Consider the following 19,397-nt stretch of genomic DNA (forward strand, 5'->3'; position numbering starts at 1 on the left):
CATGGTCCGGAGTTTCTTTTGCCTCCCAACTTTAAAACATCCAGGATACTTAACATGGAAGGACAAGGGAAAAAGGGGAACTGCTGTGGTAAGACTCATCAGGTTCTGCTGTAAACCAACAGGTAGCCTGGAAGTTGGAAAAGGTGGGAGAATAAAGGAGTTGCACAAGGAACCTCATATGTAGGTCCTTGACTTGGGGTCCTTTGTCTTTTAATTTGATAGCACAATAACTCAGAAAGATGTTTACATTGACACCCGTTGTGTCGTGAAGAACTAGTCAAAGGAACCATTTCCTCTATGTGCGTACAGCTCTGTGTACATCCCCTCATTATAGCACTTATCTCACTGTATTGCATTTATCTATTTTAAGTCTCTCTCTCACTATGAGTGGTGAGCCTGGACCAGTGCCTGCCACTTGGCAGCTTTGCAGAGCTTGAGGATGAGGGAGATCAAAATAACTTCACTGTTAGTTTTGAAGTAATAAACTCTATATGCTGATCTTTGGTCATTTATCTCTTCGCTGCTTAAAGAGAAGGAACAAGAGCACTCAGATCTCGTGTCCTGCTTTCATCCTTTGGTTCCTGCACCACCCCCCTCACTCACCCTGCCCTCATTTCAGTTAGTCCTAACAGGTCAAAAATGGCACAATTCAGCTCCCTCAGGGAGAGCCCTCCAAAGGGTCCAAGTTCTGATTAGCATCACAAAGGACTTGTTCCTCTAATCTTAGGAAAGCTTTTCCAGCTTCTCTCATCGCCAGTTACCTCATTACCTAAGCCTTCAAACTGTACATTATGATTTTACTCTTTTTGGGACCACACTCCCACAAATTTATAATTTCCTTGTGATATTCTCGACGCTGGAACCTGAGTCCTTTCAAGGGTGTCTACAGCTGAAAAGCTGAGCCTAGACATTTATGTAGATTATGGGAATATGAAAAAGACAACATTAGAAGGCTTAGAAGGGAAAAATTATAAAACAGTAAAGAATATCAGCTCATTATGCTTGCTTCTTTTAAGCTGACAATAACAGGTGAAGATAGTAGATGAGTAGAGATGATGTCCTTTAAGTGTTAGGAAAGTTTTTCTTATGGGGAAAACAACCATTAAAAAATTTACTCCAGGATCTTCTCATCTCTGTAAATTGGGCTACTGAGTTCTAAATTTACGGACTTTCCAAAACATACTTGTATCTCTAAACAGGTCTTAAGGTACCAACAGATGCTCCAAACAAATCTAGCCTATCCTGCTAATGAACATGCAAATAATTTTCCCCATCTGCCATTTCTGTCTAAAAGGCTGGGAAGGCCTTCCTCCCTGATCACAAAGGACATAATTACTGTCTATAGAGAAGTCAGGTACAAAGGCCACCAGCCTTTGCAGGCCACCAAAGATTAACAGCTGCCTCTCCTTCGAATGGGAGAGGTAATAACAGTTACTCTAGTTAATAATTGAATGGATTCCCAGGCCATGTAATTCAGATTCAAGCTGTCATTTTTGCTGGCCTTTAGCTAAGCTCGGTTATTAGAATGGAGCTGCTAATCCTATTAGTCAGTTGTCAGTCTCGCAGTAGGACAGAGCAGAAGAAGGCAGAGCTATTAAGGTGTTATGCCAGGTAGGTAAATAAAGCCACACATTTCATCTTTAGAAGTATTTCTTCCTCACTCAAATCAGAATGATAAAGCTCTTTATGAAAGTTCCAATTTCACATGTCTGAATGCAAAGTATTTGGAAAAGGGGTAAAAAGAAAAAGGAAAGGTACCTAGTTCACCTTTCTAGATGAAATATTTTCAATCATTGAACAGACTTTGCTTGGTGCCTATAGTGTGTGCATCCTGTGCTTGACCCTGATAGGGAATGCAAAGATAGGAGAGTTTAGGCTTTACAGTCTAGTACATGAACATAAATAACTCTGGGATGCTGTAGAAAGTGATGTGAAAATTAATAAAGGAAACTTCAACTAAAATTGGAATCAGGAAGGCCTGTAGAGGGAGCTCTCACGCACTACATTCGTTGTCAGTTATCCCAAACAGGAAGAGATATACCTTGCATCTCCAAAGGGAAGGTACCTCTACTTTATTACCCCAACAGGAGGAAGGAAGATTTTCTTCTTGCATAACCAAGGGAAAACACCGCAGCTCAGCCAGTTAGAAACCGTCGTCACCATGAACTTTTACTTTCCTGCAATGAAACTTTCATTTTTCCTTTGCTAATGACTTCCTTGCTCCTTCCTCCTTTCTATAAAAGCCTTCCATTTTGTATAATTCCTCAGAGTATCTCTGTGCTTGCTGGATGAGAGGCTGCCCGATTCATGCATCATTTGATAAAGCCAATTAGACCTTCAAATTTACTCAGTTGAATTTTATTTTTTAACAGTGATAAGTGCCACAAGAGAAATACAGTTAAATACAGAGACCTTTGACTTTAGTTGGAGGGAATCAGGAAAGGCTTCATGAAAGAAGCAATATTTGATCTGGGTCTTAAAGATTGAGAGCTAGCATTTGAACATTACAAGTTGAGAAGGTAGTAGTTTGGATGGAGAGAATAATTTTGGTTAAGCATTTTAGCATAGTTGATTTTTTCTAGACACTGAGAGGGAGAGGAACAAGTATAAGATGATGTATTTGAGGAGCATCCAGTCTCATCATGGCATTAGACGTCCAGGAATATAAAGGGAGCAGTGTATAAGAAGTACCAAGTGGTTGACACAAGAAGTTAGTGTGGTGGGAATAGAAATGAAGAGGAAATGGGAGGCTCTTTGCATCCTTAAGTCTACCTGGATTGTGTGTGAAAGTAATTTCTATTTTTTACTTGCATATAGAGTGTTTAATGCCACATGGTTAAGAAGGTGGTTTCTTCTCTTAATTTTAACATTTGGACAGCTTATCATTGAGCCAGCTTGAGTTTCCCTTTCTGTCCTCCCGACTTGAAAAAGTCATAGAATATCATAGGATTGTTTCATCTACCTTTATTATAGAGAGGGGAAAGAGCCGTTCATTTGCGCTGAGTTAGGCAACGGGATCCAGGGAGAGGGGTTTCTCCTTCTTATGCTCATAGGCCTCTATATTGTGTTAATTTGTCATATCTCACAGGACATTTTTGCTGTCTGAGAAAAATCTTTTCATTTGTTCATCCTTTTGTTCAGTCACTCATCCATCAGGTATTTACCATTCCTATTCTGTGCCGGGACTGGGGCTGCAGAGATGAATCAGCCACCAGTCTAAAGGAGCTTTTAGGCACAGAGAATGGGGTCCTGAGGCAGGGCAGAAATGATTAGATGAATAGGAGTTGATGTGGGACATGTAGGAGAAGTTAGGAGGATACTGAACAATGTTTCCATCTGGCCATATTCTATGGAAGAGAATCCAGAAGTGGCTTGTTGCATCTCTAAACCAGAAGTGCAGATAACCAGAATCCTCTTTGATCCCAGGAGGAGATTTTTGGGGTTTTTAATTTTGTAGTTGGTTTTGCTTTTTGCTTTATTTCCTTGAAAATCTAGAAATGATAAATTAAAACCTCAGTTTTCATTAATACATTAGTAAAAATTTGGCTTTGCATGGCCCTTATCTTCCTGAAATTGGCTTATTTTTTCCTGCTTAATATGTGTTAGAGCCTATGTCTTAAGTTTTCAAGAGGTTACATCCATGTTGTTGGCACTGCATAAAAGGCTTTGAGTTTTGTTTTGTTTTGTTTTGTTTTTAAGGCATAGATGTATACATTAAAATGGTCTGCTTTTACTCAGTCCTTTTCCCCTCCACTTCTGCAGTGTTGACCTGGTTCTTTCCCATTGTGGAAAGGTCTACAAAGAATAGCAGTGGTACTGCTTAGTTTCCCTGTGGACAGATTGCATCAACTGGTGCATCTGCTTGGCTTGAGGTATGATATACTTTGGTGTTGAGCTGAGAGATATCAATATGTAAAGGCTTTACATTGAAATGGAGTGCGATTAGGGAGTGTAGTTCCTTCCTTGATGGTTATTAAGGAGGTTCAAGGTGAACATGTCCTTCAGTCTTAAAAACCAAATTTCATTCTTTGAATGAAGCTGAATTCCAGTGAAAAACTATTCCATAAGGCACACACAATAAGAGAAATGGAGGATTTTATCCTGGATCATACCAGAGAAATTATTGACTATCTGTGTTTTCGCAGTTAAAATCACGTAAAAGTATCTTTGTCAGCCTTCTTTCTCAAAACTGTGGTTCAACAACTATTAATGGAGCGCTTACTGAGTCCAATCCCCTCTGCTAAATGTTGGAGGTGTGGTGATAAAACAGACATGGTCCCTGACCTCAGGAACCTCTGAGTTTAGTGGGGATATGAAGATGAAAAACTAGAGAGGATTATCCGTTCTGGGAAGGAACAGTATATGCAGAAGCACAGAGGCATGAAAGAGCATGGGCCATATGGGGAATTTGGTTAAGAGAGAGGCAGGAGCATGGCAGGGAAAGAGGTTGTTAGAGAGGGATCAGATTCTAAAGAATTGTACGAAGGAATTTGGGCCTCATTCTGTAGACAGTGAAGAAGAAGTCATTCAAGTGTTTTACACAGAGAGTGCCATGATCACATTTACTCTTGAGAATATTATCCTCATTGTATATATGGCTATCTAGAGCAGGACTACTCAAAGTAGAGTCCACAGGCCAGGGCCAGGCCACTGTCACTAGAACATGGTGAGATAAATACACAAATGAAGAGTAAGTTTTAGCAAATTGACAGAGTAATTTTATGTCTGTTGCATCTAATATTTTAAAATGTGGACTCCTACTTAGTACATCTTTTTTTTCTCATTTGTTCATTATTTCATTTGTATTGTATTTCACAAAATATTGGTCTACAATGGAGTGAAAATCTTTTTAAAAAATGAAAAAAACCTCTGACTTTGATCTTACAACGTTTAAGAGCATTGCTCTAGAGGGGGCTGGTGTGGGGTGAGCCTCGATCCAGACATACTCATTAGGAGGTTGCTGCAGTACCTCAAGCAAGAGACCATGAGAGCCTGAACTCTTCTGAGTAGGCACTGATAGAAGAGGCAAGAGTTAAGAGCTATAACAGAAGTGGAGTGTTCAGAACTTGGAGCCTGAATCAGTATGAAAGCTGAGGAAGAAGGGACAGTCTAGGAGGGCAGATGTTCTTTTAAGAATCTGCTGACAGTTGGACCCTTGCCCTTTGAATTATAATGAGCTTTTCCATCCGTTTCACAGAAATTTTTCATTTATTTTTTAGTATAATTATGCATTTTAATATTATTAAATATTTTATCTATAATTCCTATTTCTTTTGAGTATAAGAAGAAAGGAGCTGTATGTATGTCTTTACTTTCCTGTCTTGATTCAGAGTCCCTCTGCCATTTTCCCTAGGCTTCAGATGCTTCCATGGTACTGTAGGCCTGGCTCTGGTAAAACTGCTGCTTGGATAACCAATCACTACCAAATTAAATCCCAAAAATATTCATGCATACTATATGATCCCATTTATATGAAATTCTACCATAGACAAGACTAACTTATGGTACTATAAATCAAATAAGTGGTTGCTTCAGGCAGGAGGGATTGACTGTGAAAGGGGCATGAGGAAACTTTCTAGGGTGGTGGAAACATTCAGGTCTTGGTAAGCATTTGTCAGATTTAATTGAATGGTATACTTGAGATCTGAGCCTTTCACCCAGTTGTAAAGTATACCCCAATTTTAAAAAATAGCCCAATAAACATGAAGTGTTAACTCCACTGATTCTCAGGAAAAGGCAACATGGAAACCTCAATAAAATGCCAGTACAGACCCATTAGAATGACTAATGTTAAAAAAAAATGATAAAACCAAGTTTTGGTGTGAGTATGGAATAACTGAAATTATCACTGCACTGCAGTGTGTACACAAATTGTTTTGAATACTTTAGAAAGCTGTTGGGTCGTAAGAAAACTGAACCTATGCATACTCTGTGACCTAGCAGTTCCATTCTTAAGCATATACCCAACACAACTGCATGTTTCATGTGCCCAGATACATGTACAAAAATGTTTAAAGCAGCATTGTCCAGAGTTTCAAAGTAGAAACAACCCAAACATCAATCAGCAGTGAAACATTTAAATTGAAGTATAGGATCAGATGAAGGAATATTACACAGCAAGGAAAATGAATGAAACACTGCTACAGGCAGCAATATGGATAAGTTTAGGGAAAAAAACCAATCAAGCAAGAAAAGCTAGATACTACGGAATTTTTAAAATATGATTTTATTTTTATAGAATTGAAAAGTAGACAAAAGGAATCTATGATTTTAAAAGTTAGAATAGCCTTTACATTTGGGAAGGAGGGAGAGAGAGTGAGTGGGATGGACACCAGAGATATTATGGCATGTTATAAAGCTTTATTTTTTAATTCTGGAGTTGTTACAGAGTGTATTCAATTTGCCATACTTCATCCAGCTATATAAATATGATTAGTGCAGTTTTCTCTGTGTATGTTATGTGTTAATACAAAAGTTATTATTATTTTCTAATTATATTGACATCCTAACATAAGAAGAAAGAATGGTAACAGCATTATGGTTTTAAATAAATTACTGAACGTACCTGGGCTTCTCAGTATTCTGATTGTTAGTTCTGTTGCAAAGAAATATTTTTTTCATTGATAACAAAATAAATTATTAATTGTTAATCTTAAAAGGGCAAGTTCTCATCTAAAATTCACAATGAGCTTATTATATTCTCAAACTGTATTTTATTGTGCACAAAGTAATTGAAACTCACTACCAAACTCCAGACGTGTACTAGAGCCAATAGTCTACATCAAGCAGGCAGAGCATTGTGCTTAGAACCTCAGAAGAATCAGGCAAGCATATTTTACAGAGCCTGTGTATAACTCATATCTCGCTCCCATGCACCCTACTCCCCAAAAAAACACCTCAGCATTTCAAAGAAATTTCAGGGCTTGATGAACTGTAGAATGCTATTAGAAGTGTAAGGTGGTATTGTAATAGAGGGGTTATGTATTAGTTTGCTAGGGCTACCATAACAAAGTACCACAGACTGGGTGGCTTAAACAACAGAAATTTATTTTCTTACAGTTTTGGAGGCTAGAAGTCCAAGGTCAAGATGTTGGCAGGTTTGGTTTTTCCTGAGACCTCTCTCTTTGGTTTATAAATGGCCGTCTTCTTACTGTGTCCTCACACGGCCTTTTCTCTGTGCATGTGCATCCCTGGTGTCTTCCTCTTCTTGTAAGGACATCAGTCATATTGGATTAGGGCCCCACCCTAACAGCCCCATTTTAACTTAATCACATCTTTAAAGACCTTATCCTCAAATACAGTTACGTTCTGAGGTACTAGGTACTGGGACTTCAACATAAGAATTCAGGGGGGACACAATTCAGCCCATAAAAGGTTGCTATCCTATTTTTTACATATATGATACAGTGATTCTGGGTATGCTTAAAAACTGATACAGTGTACCATAAAATCACTCTTTCCCTCCTCATGCCGAAGGAATGCAAAGAGCGTGCAGAAGTTCCTTCCTACAAGAATTGTAAACAATTCAGGAATTGTATAGAGATAATCATAGGTTGAGTTCTAAAATGTTTACTTAATATTCTCCCTAAAATAGCTGAAGTGCTAAAAATATATATATATATATTTATATAGCTAAATGGTTAGATATTAGATTATCTTGTATTACTGAAGAAATAATTTCTAGGAGAGGAAATCTTTGTGGAAGTCAATTTGTCTCATTAGGTGGTAATTAATATTATAAAATGATCTGGTTTTTTAAAGTATTGCTAAAAATTTCTGTATAAAATGTTTTTTCCCTCTGCTTAGAGTGCACCATCCCTTTCCTTTTTCTTTTACCTGTCTTAAAACCTCAACTCTCTCAGAGAAGCCTATGCTGACCCTTTCCACAATGTATAGTTGGTTCCTCAATTTTCCTCATAGATCACCTTTGCTTTTTCTTCAAGGTACTTATCATAATTGAAATCGTTTTATTTATAGTTATTTGATTAGTGTTGGTCTCATCCACTAAATTGTAGACTTCGTGGAAGCAGCAACCATGTCTTTTATGTTCACTGCTTTTGACCTGCAGTTCCTAGCACTGAGGAAGCATTCAATAAATATTTGTAGAATAATTGAACCAACAGAAGGTTTCACACTACAGCTAAATATTTCATTTGATTATAATTTTATGCCTGGGAAATTGGGCTAATTTCTGTTTGTATTTCTGTCTAGAATGTGGCAGATCAGATTGCATTTCAAGTTGCTGGTGGATTAACAGCGCTTGAACACATTCTTCAAGTAGTGGTCCCAGCCACAAATGTGAACACAGTTTCACGAATCCCTCCTAAGTAAGTATAGTTTTTTAATCTGTCTTTCACGTTTCATTTGTGAGTCATTTCTGCCCTATGGTTTCCATATGCAGGACCACAAGAAAATTGTATGTATATTCAGGCTTGAATAGCAAAAGCTTACACTCCCCATTAGAGAGAAAAACATAGGTGCTCAACTTCACTTACAAAACTCAAATTGAGCCTAAAAAGCCTTATAAAGGAAATCTCTTTGGTCTATGCCCTTCTCTAATCCTAAATCAAGAAGAATTGATGAACTCTTGAGCAGTTCTAACTGCTTACAGAAATTGAACAGAAATGTATAGTAGTAACAGAAAGCTAACTTTTTGTGTTGCATACAAAAAAGAGGTAAGTACATTAATAGAGTCCTGAGCTGTGAAATTTGCAGTCCCTGATACATAGGAAGAGCAGTCTGAGGCCAAGACTGCCGTAGTCTAGAGTCCCAGCCAAATAGCTGGGAACTGAATTACAATTTGGTCTTTAACTGCAAATTGCTCTTTGTCATAAGGATCCTGTGCAGCCTTTAGACCTAAGATCCACTTTCTTATTCTCTGAAGTCACCCTTTGGTCCCTGGCCACCTGGGATGTAGTAACAGACAACATTATTTCAGAAGTATTATATTCCTGAGTTGTAACATGCACAATTTCTGGATATTTTGTGGAGACTCTTATTTACAGATTTTAAATGAGAGGTTTTGATAAAAGTTTATTTATATCACTGAGAAAACTTTTAATTATTTAGTTAGCCCAACAAGTAAGTGCTTCATTTGTCCATTGGATACAACAGGAAAAAGATTCCAAGAATATGTTATCTTTTTTCCTTAGAGACATTTTGGTAAAATAGAAATAGCACTGGCTCTGGAGTCAGACAAACCTGGATTCCAGTTTTATCTCTGCCAGTTACTAGCCAGGAGAATTTGGGCAAGTGCCTTAATCTTGTTGCATCTATTTCCTCATTTGGTTAAACAGGGGTAATCATATTCACATCACAGTGCTACTGTGGGGATCAGTTGAAATAATGTATGTGAGAGTTCTTTGTAAACTTTAAAGTGTTATGTAAATATTAAATGGCAGTTTTCAAAGTAGTACAGTCATGTGTCGCTTAACGGGGATACGTTCTGGGAAATGTGTCATTAGACGATTTTGTCATTGTTCGAACATCATAGAGTGTACTTACACAAACCTAGATGGTATAGCCAACTACACACCTAGACTATATGGTACTTACCTTATTGGACCACCATCATGTATGCGGTCTGTTGTTGAGCAAAACGTCATTATGTGCGCATGACTGTAGTCTTGCCTGGTTTAAGACAGTGTTGTCTATTTGACATTAGACATTTCTAAGTACAAACTCTTTGATACTCAAGTTAGTTTGAGTTCCTTTGCTCTACTGACAAAGGAGAGATTGTTGAAAGAAGGTATAGGTATCCTTTAAGTCAGGGTATCTTTCTGTGGAGCAGAAGGCTCCACAGCAGGCAGTTATAGCGTACATAGAGGGTTTTAGCCCAGGAGAGTTGGTATTCCTTATCAAAATGGGCTTTATTGACAATATGTTGCTTGGCATGTTGTCATTGCTCAGTGTTAATTGGCAGGGAGGGAGAAATGAAGGAAAGAATGAAACATACAATAAATATTTCAGATAAGAAAGCAAATGGCATTTGATTCTTTGGGACAGTGCTTTGATAACTATTAATTCATATTGTTCATCTTAAATGCACCTATAGTTTTTTGTTTTGTTTCTTTTTTTGTTTGTTTTCTGGTAGTCTTCAACATGCGTGACACCGAGCTCTGTGACTGGTAACCTAGATTAAATGCCTGTTTCCTAAAAGCTGCTTTTGTCATTGTGGCAAAGAGCATGTTCTGGTGCTTATCTTTGCCTCTCCTTTAGGGAACAGAAGAGGTTTCTACGGTTCTTAAAACGATCTAAGCAAAAATTAGCACACCCACTTTGGAAAGGAGCCATGGAATCCTGAGAGTCCATACCAGTGCTCCTCTGATGGCCGCCAGCTGACCACAGTGCCAAGACTGAGTGTTTGTTTCTTCCTCTCACCTTAGGCCAATAGATTTGTGTTTTCATCCAGGCACTGCTTACGGAGTGAGGCCAGCACTCAGAGCTGTGGGCATCCAGCATTGATTCTAAGATTTGCCTGTCCTGAGCACAGGACTTACTTCTCAGGGCTAAAGGATTAAGGCTATGCAAGTGTTATGCTGCTTACTCAGAGAGGGGAAAGAGAAATTCCACAACTATGTTAGATTTAGATGTAGACTCAGAGCACACTGGTGGGCATGAGTCATTGGCTTAATTCTGAAAGTATTCTTTCTCATATTCCTTCCAACTACTCTTCTGCACAAACCTCTGCCCTGGCCTTGGGCCTTCCTTAGTCCCTGGGTACTCCGTTTGCTCTCAGCCTGCCCAGATCCTCCCCTTCCATCCCTGATGAGCTCCCACCTCTTGCCTCCGTGAACCTTCTGCCACCTTAGCTCATTTTGTTTTCTGCCTCCTATGGCATTTCATGGCTCTTACCTAGAGGCTGGTTTTTTACTATCCTGCATTAGGTAATTTTTCTCAGTGATAAACAGCAGAAGATTTGAGAAGTTTCAGTTACTGTCTAGTAACATTTAGCATGTGGATCATCTAGACAGTTACCCTGTGAATCACCTATGACTACAAACCTGATGTTTCACTGCCCCTGCAGCCCTGAGCTGTGTGAGTGGATAAACTGGCTCCTTGCTCTTCTTTTCTCACCACCCTGCCCATCTCCCTTTTCATTCCACATAGCAATAATTCTAGGACAACTTACTAGGTAACTTCCTGTGAGTGAATATTTGCTTCCAGCAGATTTTTTTAAACATGAAATTGAAAATTATACTCACTTCTGAAAATGTAAATTTTTGAATTAATTAATTTCCACATCTTCCGTGGGTTGTTTTTCTTTTGTTAGAACCAGGAAAAGCCCATAAGACTGCTTGAATTCTTGTCAAATTATCATTGAGAGAACTTAGGCTGTGGTATTCCAAAATCAACCTTCTTAACAAATACGCTCCAATAAAATTGTTTTCAGTGCCAAGAAAGATCACCCCAAAATAAGGCAATTTTTATTTCATGTTTTATCTACTTTTCTGATGACTCATGTTATTCTGCCTCCCAGCTTTGTTGCAGAAAACAAATGCAAAAGAATAAAGAAAGATGACCCTGAAATAAGGCAATTTTCTTTTCATGTTGTATCTACTTTTGGGATGACTCATGTTATCCTGCCACCTAACTTTAACATATTCTAGCCTTTTCTTTGGTTTAGGCTAATAACAGTTGGTTAATGTAGCTTTTAATATTTGAAAATAAATAGTGGTTTGTCATTTTCTTTGGGCATAAAGAACACTGCATATTAGGTAAATAAGAAGATGGGATCTGCTAAGACTAGAAGCTGTGGCCAAAACTTTGTGTTGTGTTTTTTAGTATATTTATGTAGTGGCAATGATAATAAAAGTGAGAGTTGGCACTTTATTAATGTACTATCTTGCCAAGTACTCCATTTGTTGTACTGTCATCTCCTCAAATAGATTGTAATTCCTATGTATTTACTATGATCAGAGACCATAGTAAATACGTTCTTTGTAAATCATATGGCATCTTAACAAATATTGTTTGAATAGATGAATGAATTCTATTTACAATAGATAGAAGTAAAGCAGTAAAAGAACACACTACGCCAAATATTTGACTCTGTGGACTTAAAATATGATCACATCTCAGCCCAAAAGGGGGGACCGCCTGATTCTGACCACTCTGTTAGCTAAGCTTTAAGCAATATATATATTTTATAATTCTGTCTTTAAATTTCTTTAAGTTTGTGAGCATGTCATATATCTATAACTGCTACTTACTCAGAAGGCCAAAGGGAATGCTAGAACTGTATTCTTGGTTGTTTGTCCTTATCACACTTTTAGAATCAGAGCACACTGGTTTATATAAGATTGACCCTGTTTTAATCTATGCTGAGAAGGAGATTTTTCCCACTGCTGTGGCCTTTATAAAGTATACCTATCTATTCATATCAAACAAATTAATTATGTTGCTTTTTTGCTTCTTTATAGTATATACATTTATATGTCTATAATAAATCAATCTTACTCAGGTAAAACAATAGTCACTGAATATAATAAAAATAAATAAATTTAGAATGATGTGAGATAGAGCTTTGCATACTAGGAAGATCATTTACAAATAGATATCACAAATTTATTCTCCAGAGTAAAATAATATAAAACTTTGACTTTATGCAGTTGATCCACTTGGCAATGTTGCATTTACTCAATCCTTTGAGTTGGTGAAGAGACAGAACTTAACATTCAGTGAATGCGTCCTCCGTGCCAGTCGCTAGGCTAGATGCTTTGCACGTATCACCTTGTTTACTCCTCATAGTCACCAGCAGCCATGTTATGTGACCCATTACCAGAATGGAGGTTGGGAGCAATCATGTTTGGGGCATGGCTGCAACCTGAGAGAGCCATGATATCCCTTTTGAAAGAGTGTTTGTTCTTTTCAAATGGCAGAGGGAATGTTCAGAGAGAATGTTGAGGTTTTGTCCCTAAAGGTTTCTGTTCCCTTCTCTTGGTCTTGTGATAGTCACAGAGTAGAGACTGATGCAGTTCATCTTATAGTGGTGAAGAGATATCCTGTTGTGTTCCAGAAGCAGGTAGATGATCTAGGGCTCCCAATCCTGATGCCCAGGGAAACTATTTTCTAGGAATTTCCTTCTTGGAATCAATTGTATGCACATGTGGACATGGGAATGGGATTGCGACATATAAGAACCATTTGAAATAGGCCCTGTCCTTAGGAAATTTACAGTCATGGAAAATGAGATGGATTAAACTCTAAATATTATTAGTAGTAGCCTGCTCTGTTACCTTTGTTTAACAGTCACTCTGGTGGTATACACAAACTCTTCATAAAAGGAATGTTTTGCTACATACCTGATGTCTGCAAGCTTAGTTTCCTAAGATGCCTGGCCTCATATGCTCTATAGCTTCCTTCTTATTCCAGTCTCTTGACTCACTTGTCTATTCTCTTTGGGGCTCATCTATTGTTAAATCTTTGCCTTTCTCTTCAATTTGCAACACAATCCAGACTGTTAATCCAGTTTTCACCATGAGCTTCCTTCCCTATTACCTTTTCATCTCTCGTCTTGGCTTGTCATGTTCACTTCATATCCACCTCAGCTCCATTCCTATTTGTTGTGTCCTCCTTTTTTCTGGATGTTATGAATACTACATGTTCTAGGCGTTGCACCAATGCCTCCTCTAAGCAGTTATATTTTATGCCATGTGATGCTTCCCTCAATGGCCATAGCTGATTAAACCGAGTGGACATTTGACTTAAGAGCAACCAATCAATAGAACAGCCTGCAATATGGGACTTAAAACCCAGCCTAAAAAGTTAAACTGGGCCAGTCAAGTTTCTCTCTCAGAAATTTGCAGTTGGAAAATTATAAAACTCCAACTCATTTTGTGTGTATGTATTTGAATTTGAAAAATCATGTAGAGTAACTCCTGGGATAGCCATTACAGAGCTATATGTTCACTCCAAGTTTAGCAGGACTAGCAAAGTCCATTTGGGAAAAAGGAAGGAGACCAAAACTGCTTCATGAGAGAGAAGGGGGCTGGAAATGAGAGCAGGTCTAGTCCACAGAGCTGGCATTGTTTCTGCCCTCCTGAGGTCTGGTAGTTCATTTTCTCCTGAATTCATGTGAAAGTTCCCAATAGCCTTACAATAAATGCCTCTTTTTACTTGAAATATTTTGAGTGAGTTTCTGTCCCTCCCAACCAAAAGAGCCTGATACTTTTAAATACAAATATTAAAAATTTTTTAAACTCTAGATTGGGTTGAAAATATTTGACTGTGTTATAGAGCCTTCCTTGTGACCTCATAGTTGTTTTTATAAATTCTTTCATATCAAGAAAAGAATGAATGCCCACAGTTTAAAGTAGAAATAAAGAGAGAAAGCACACGCTACAAGTTCTCTAGGGTATAGTTTTTTATGAACATTAAATGTTTCTACAAGCTGGGACTGGCTGAACTTTTCTTTTTTCTACTAACCCCGGTTTGGAGAATATGTATAGAAAATTATGTACATTAAACTTGCTGTTCCTGGATGCTAAGGTAAACACACTTAAAGTAACGTATCTTCAGAATCAAAGATAGGAAAATGTAATATGTATTGTTCTTCAAGAACAATGCGTAAGTTCTATAAGAACAAGTAACGGTACTACTCATATTCTTTATAGCTTTCAAGTGTTAAGTTTATTGGTGGCCCTTGAGTCCCAGATTGGTTACCTCATCATTAATTTTATAATTAGGACTTACTTTGAATTCCAGTAACATTGTCTTATGTTTACAAACAACTGAAAAGTATATTTCTTTAGACCCTGCTCTCTCAGATTTGATTATAGTGGGCCATAGTCTAACTTTTTAATAAAAAATAAGTTTGTTCAGGAGGAAGTTTAGATGACATTAAGATGTTCAGAAGATGAGAAGATTGCAAGAGCGGTTATCCCACCCCACCCCTTCAAATCCTAGCAGCATGATGCAGCTCAGAACATTAATCCTGCACTATAAGATAAAGCTTTATTATGTTTTGAAGAACTGAATAATATGCCTTTATTATTAGATTGAACAGTGCAGTTTCAACTGCTAGGAGAAATATACAGCATTGGTAAAAGACAATGATCCTTTGTTTGTTAAATCATTTTATAGTACAGAAGGAAGAAAAGCGTTGGCTTATATTATTTCAGGGCAAGCTTTTTTGGAATTGCAGTTTTGTTTCTCACAGGGAAACTAAGCAGTATCTCCCTATTATTAAACATCTATCCCAAAGCATGACATACTCAAATACCTGAAGAAAGTTTCAGAGCATTGCATCATCTCTTATTTTCTCTCTCACTCAATAAGAAATGCAAAACTTCGTTCTAGATGGAGTTGTTGTTTTACCAAAAGTACACTGGTAGATGCTGGATTCATGTTTTCTGATAAAATTAGCAGTTTTGAACGTTTTTTTCTTAGTCCAGTCTACATTAAGGCATTTGCTTTCCATGTAGAAAGCTCTCAAGTAATATTTCGTTGGTTGAACACTTTTGGTTACATATCTACTTATGAAAATCTTTAACTTGGACTATCAATGTTTTATCACTCCTGGGACATTTCTCACAACTTATCTGAGGCTCTAACTTGCTTGCCATTTCCTTTACACTGATGCCTTCAGGGAATTATTTTCATCAAGCCTAGCTATTGATTGAGAGATCAGGTTATTGCCTTATTGAAAATCAAAATCATGTAAATAGTTCTCTGCATTGACATTTGAGTTAATGTAAATATAAATCTCTCACTTTTTCAAAGTGATGCAGTCCAGCAAAGATGGTTGTAAAGCTAATAATTTCTATTAAGTGAATCCAATTTTCTTATTTAATTTCCTTTATAAAATCAGCAATATATTTCTATGGGGAAAGTGTTGATGCGTTAGACAATTGATGTAGAGCTTGTGGCCAAGTCCTTTGGTATTCTAGACATTGTAACACAGCAGTCTTATTGAAAACAGGCTGCAGCACTTTCAGAATTATGAATTATGTAGCACTTTCCTAACTTTGTAACCTCTTTTCTCTTGTCACCTTTTGGGACTTGGATTCTTGAGAAACATCTACATAGGATGAAGATTATAGTATCACATTTTACAAATACAACCACAGACTAACACATAATGTATTTTAGGCTAAAATTTACTTCTGTAAATGTATTCACTTTCCCACTTGGTTAGTTCTAGAACTCAAGCCAGAAATATCTGTATTTAGAATTAGAGAAAAGGGAATATAATGCATTAATGGATTAAACTCAGCTGGGATTTAGAGTCAGAGCATTGGAGTTCAAATACCAGCTTGCCAGTATTTGACGTGAGACCTGTCTCTTAAGACCTTATTGAACTATAGTATTTTTCATTTGGGAAATGGAGAAAAGATTCCTATCTCACAGGGTTGTTGTGAAGATGAAACGCTAATATGTGTGAAGGGGCTTTGTGAATTGTCATGATCTAGCATGCGACACCAATGGCATTTGGAGCAGAATGCAAGATTGTCCTGCATACTTCAAGATGTGTAACATCCCTTAGCCCATTAAATACCTTTAAACACCCATTAAATACCTCTGCCACCAGTCATTGTGACAACCAAATATATCATTACACATTTCCACATGTCACCTAGGAGGTTGGTACATTCCTTATTGAGAACTATGTGCGTCAGTGGAGTTCTGGAGATAAATAAAACATCATCCTACCCTCAGGGGGCTCACTCATTAGGAGGTGAACTAAACAGGAAAAGAAGTTATTTAGTACAATGTGCTAAGTGTAACTATAGAAGTATGCACCAAGCACAGAGATAGCACAAAGGGTGGAGTAATTAACTGCCCGAGGAGGACACAGAGTCTTTCCTGGAGGCTATAACATCTGAACTGGGTTTTAAAGAATAGATTCAGAGTTTGCCAGATTAACAAATTCTCCTAGGCAGAGAGCATAGCACATGCAAGATCGTGGAGGCCTGAAATCATAGGATGTGCTTGGGGAGCTATAAACGTTTTAGTATTATTAGAACACAAGTTTTCTGAGGAGTGACGTCAGCAGCATGGCGAAGTGAGCTGTTCCCTTTGTCTCTTCCCCTCTGAATTACAACTAAATGGATATTCAGTGACCAATGGAGGATACCCACACAGCACAACAGGATGCCTGAGAGACCCATGCAGCTATATGTCTGAAGGTGGAGGGACTGGATTCCCGGGGAAACGGTGGAGATAGGTGAGTGCACCCCTCTTCCTCCCCGGCAGCAGCGAGCCAGCTCGTGGAGCCTCCCACAGCATCCGGAGCAACTCTAAGAGGAGGCAAGGACAGTCCAGCCTGTGCAAGAACACTATCCCAACCTGCAGGAGTGCCCACTGTGCTGTGGCGGCCCTGCCAGTGGGAACAGTCTCCATTGAGAGGCCACAGCTCTCAGCCCCCACGAAGGAGCCCCACCCACCAAGCAAAGCAGCCAGCGCAACTGTAAGAGGAGGCGGGGGCAGCCCAGTGCACCACAAATGCTATTCCAGCCTGCAGGAGCACCCACCATGCTGCAGCAGCCCCGCCAGTGGGAATGCTCTCCACTGAGTAGCCATGGCTCGGCCCCCATACCAAGCACAGCAGCCAGTGTGACTGTAAGAGGAGGCGGGGCAGCCCGGGTAGCATGTGCAAATGCTATCCCTGTCTGTGGGAGCACCCACCGTGCCATGGCAACCCTGCGAGTGGGAACGCTCCCCACCGCACAGTACCGGCCTGTGCCTGCACAACCCACCTGCTGAGCTCAGAAGCACAGAGGCCCTGCCTCCACAAGAGCAACCCGCCAAGCAGCTGTGGCCAGCCTGCACAAACACAGAGCAGCTATACCCCGACAACTTCCAGCAGATGGGGTGTGATCAACAACACAGCTCCTGCTTCCCCCCAGTGGTGGCTGGTGGAATCTGTGACTTGATACTACCACAAATGCACTGGCAAAGGATCAGTTCATCAAACACCATGAAAAACTACAGTAACACTTCAGAGCAGAAGGAAAATGACAAGACACCAGAAACCAATCCTGAAGTCACGGAAATTTGCAATCTGAATGACAGAGAATTCAAAATAGTTGTCATAAAGAAACTCAACAAGTTACAAGAAGACTCAGAAAGACAGTTCAATGAGCTCAGGAGTAAAATTAATGAGCAGAAGGAATTCTTCACCAAAGAGATTGAAACTCTAAAAAAAAAAAACCAAACAAATTCTGGATACAAAGGACACAATTAATGAGATAAAAAATGATCTAGAATCTTTTAGAAATAGAACTGTTGTTATGGAGGACAGAATGAGAGATTTAAAGGATAGGAATATAGAGATGCTTCAGGTGGAGGAGGAGAGAGAGCTAAGATTTTGAAAACATGAAGAAATTCTTTGGGAAATATCTGACTCAATTAGGAAAAGCAACATAAGGGTTATAGGTATTCCAGAGGGAGAAGGGAGGGAGAAAGGAGCAGAGAGCTTGTTCAAAGAAATAATAGCCAAGAACTTCTCAAACCTGGGGAAGGAACTGGACTTAAAAGTACATGAAGCTAATAGAACTCCTAATTATATCAATGCATTCTCCAGGACATTCTCCAAGGCATATGAATAGTAAAACTGGCAAAAGTCAATGACAAAGAAAAAATATTAAGGGCAGCAAGCAGAAGAAAATAATCTACATAGGAAGCCCTATCAGGCTTTCAGCAGATTTCTTTTTTTTTTTTTTTTTTTTTTTTTTAAATTTTTTGTTTATTGCAGTAACATTGGTTTATAACATTGTAAAAATTTCAGGTGTACATCATTGTACCTCTATTTCTGCATAGATTACATCATGTTCACCACCAAAATACTAATTACAACCCATCACCACACACATGTACCCAATTATCCCTTTCACCCTCCTCCCTCCCCCCTTCCCCTCTGGTAACCACCAATCCAATCTCTGTCCCTTTGTGTTTGTTTATTGTTGTTATTATCTACTACTTACTGAAGGAAATCATACGGTATTTGACCTTCTCCCTCTGACTTATTTCACTTTGCATCATGCCCTCAATGTCCATCCATGTTGTCACAAATGGCTGGATTTCATCGTTTCTTATGGCTGAGTAGTATTCCATTGTGTATATATACCACAGCTTTTTTATCCATTCGTCCCTTGATGGGCACTTAGGTTGCTTCCAAGTCTTGGCTATTGTGAATAAGGCTGCAATGAACACAGGGGTGCATGTACCTTTGCAAATTGGTGTTTTCAAGTTCTTTGGATAAATACCCAACAGTGGAATAGCTGGATCATATGGTAGTTCTATCGTTGATTTTTGAGGAATCTCCATACTGTTTTCCATAGTGGCTGCACCAGTTTGCACTCCCACCAGCAGTGTATGAGAGTTCCCTTCTCTCCACAACCTCTCCAACACATGTTGTTTCCTGTCTTGTTAATTATAGCCATTCTGACGGGCGT

At 38.6% G+C, this 19,397-nt stretch overlaps 1 protein-coding gene across 7 annotated transcripts in view; it reads left to right on the top strand.

The window, feature by feature from the left end:
- The window catches only part of SCAPER (S-phase cyclin A associated protein in the ER), a 439,244-nt gene that overhangs the window by 279,276 nt on the left and 140,571 nt on the right, over nt 1–19,397 (top strand). For all 7 annotated transcript variants that reach the window (XM_014780959.2, XM_087428755.1, XM_087428754.1 and 4 more), the window contains one exon: nt 8,212–8,327. In XM_014780959.2, the coding sequence (XP_014636445.1) occupies nt 8,212–8,327 (116 nt within the window). The remainder of the gene's footprint in view (nt 1–8,211; nt 8,328–19,397) is intronic.

This window comes from Ceratotherium simum, chromosome 3, assembly GCF_057802395.1.
Source record: "Ceratotherium simum simum isolate JZ-2026a chromosome 3, ASM5780239v1, whole genome shotgun sequence".
NCBI classification, from domain to species: domain Eukaryota; kingdom Metazoa; phylum Chordata; class Mammalia; order Perissodactyla; family Rhinocerotidae; genus Ceratotherium; species Ceratotherium simum.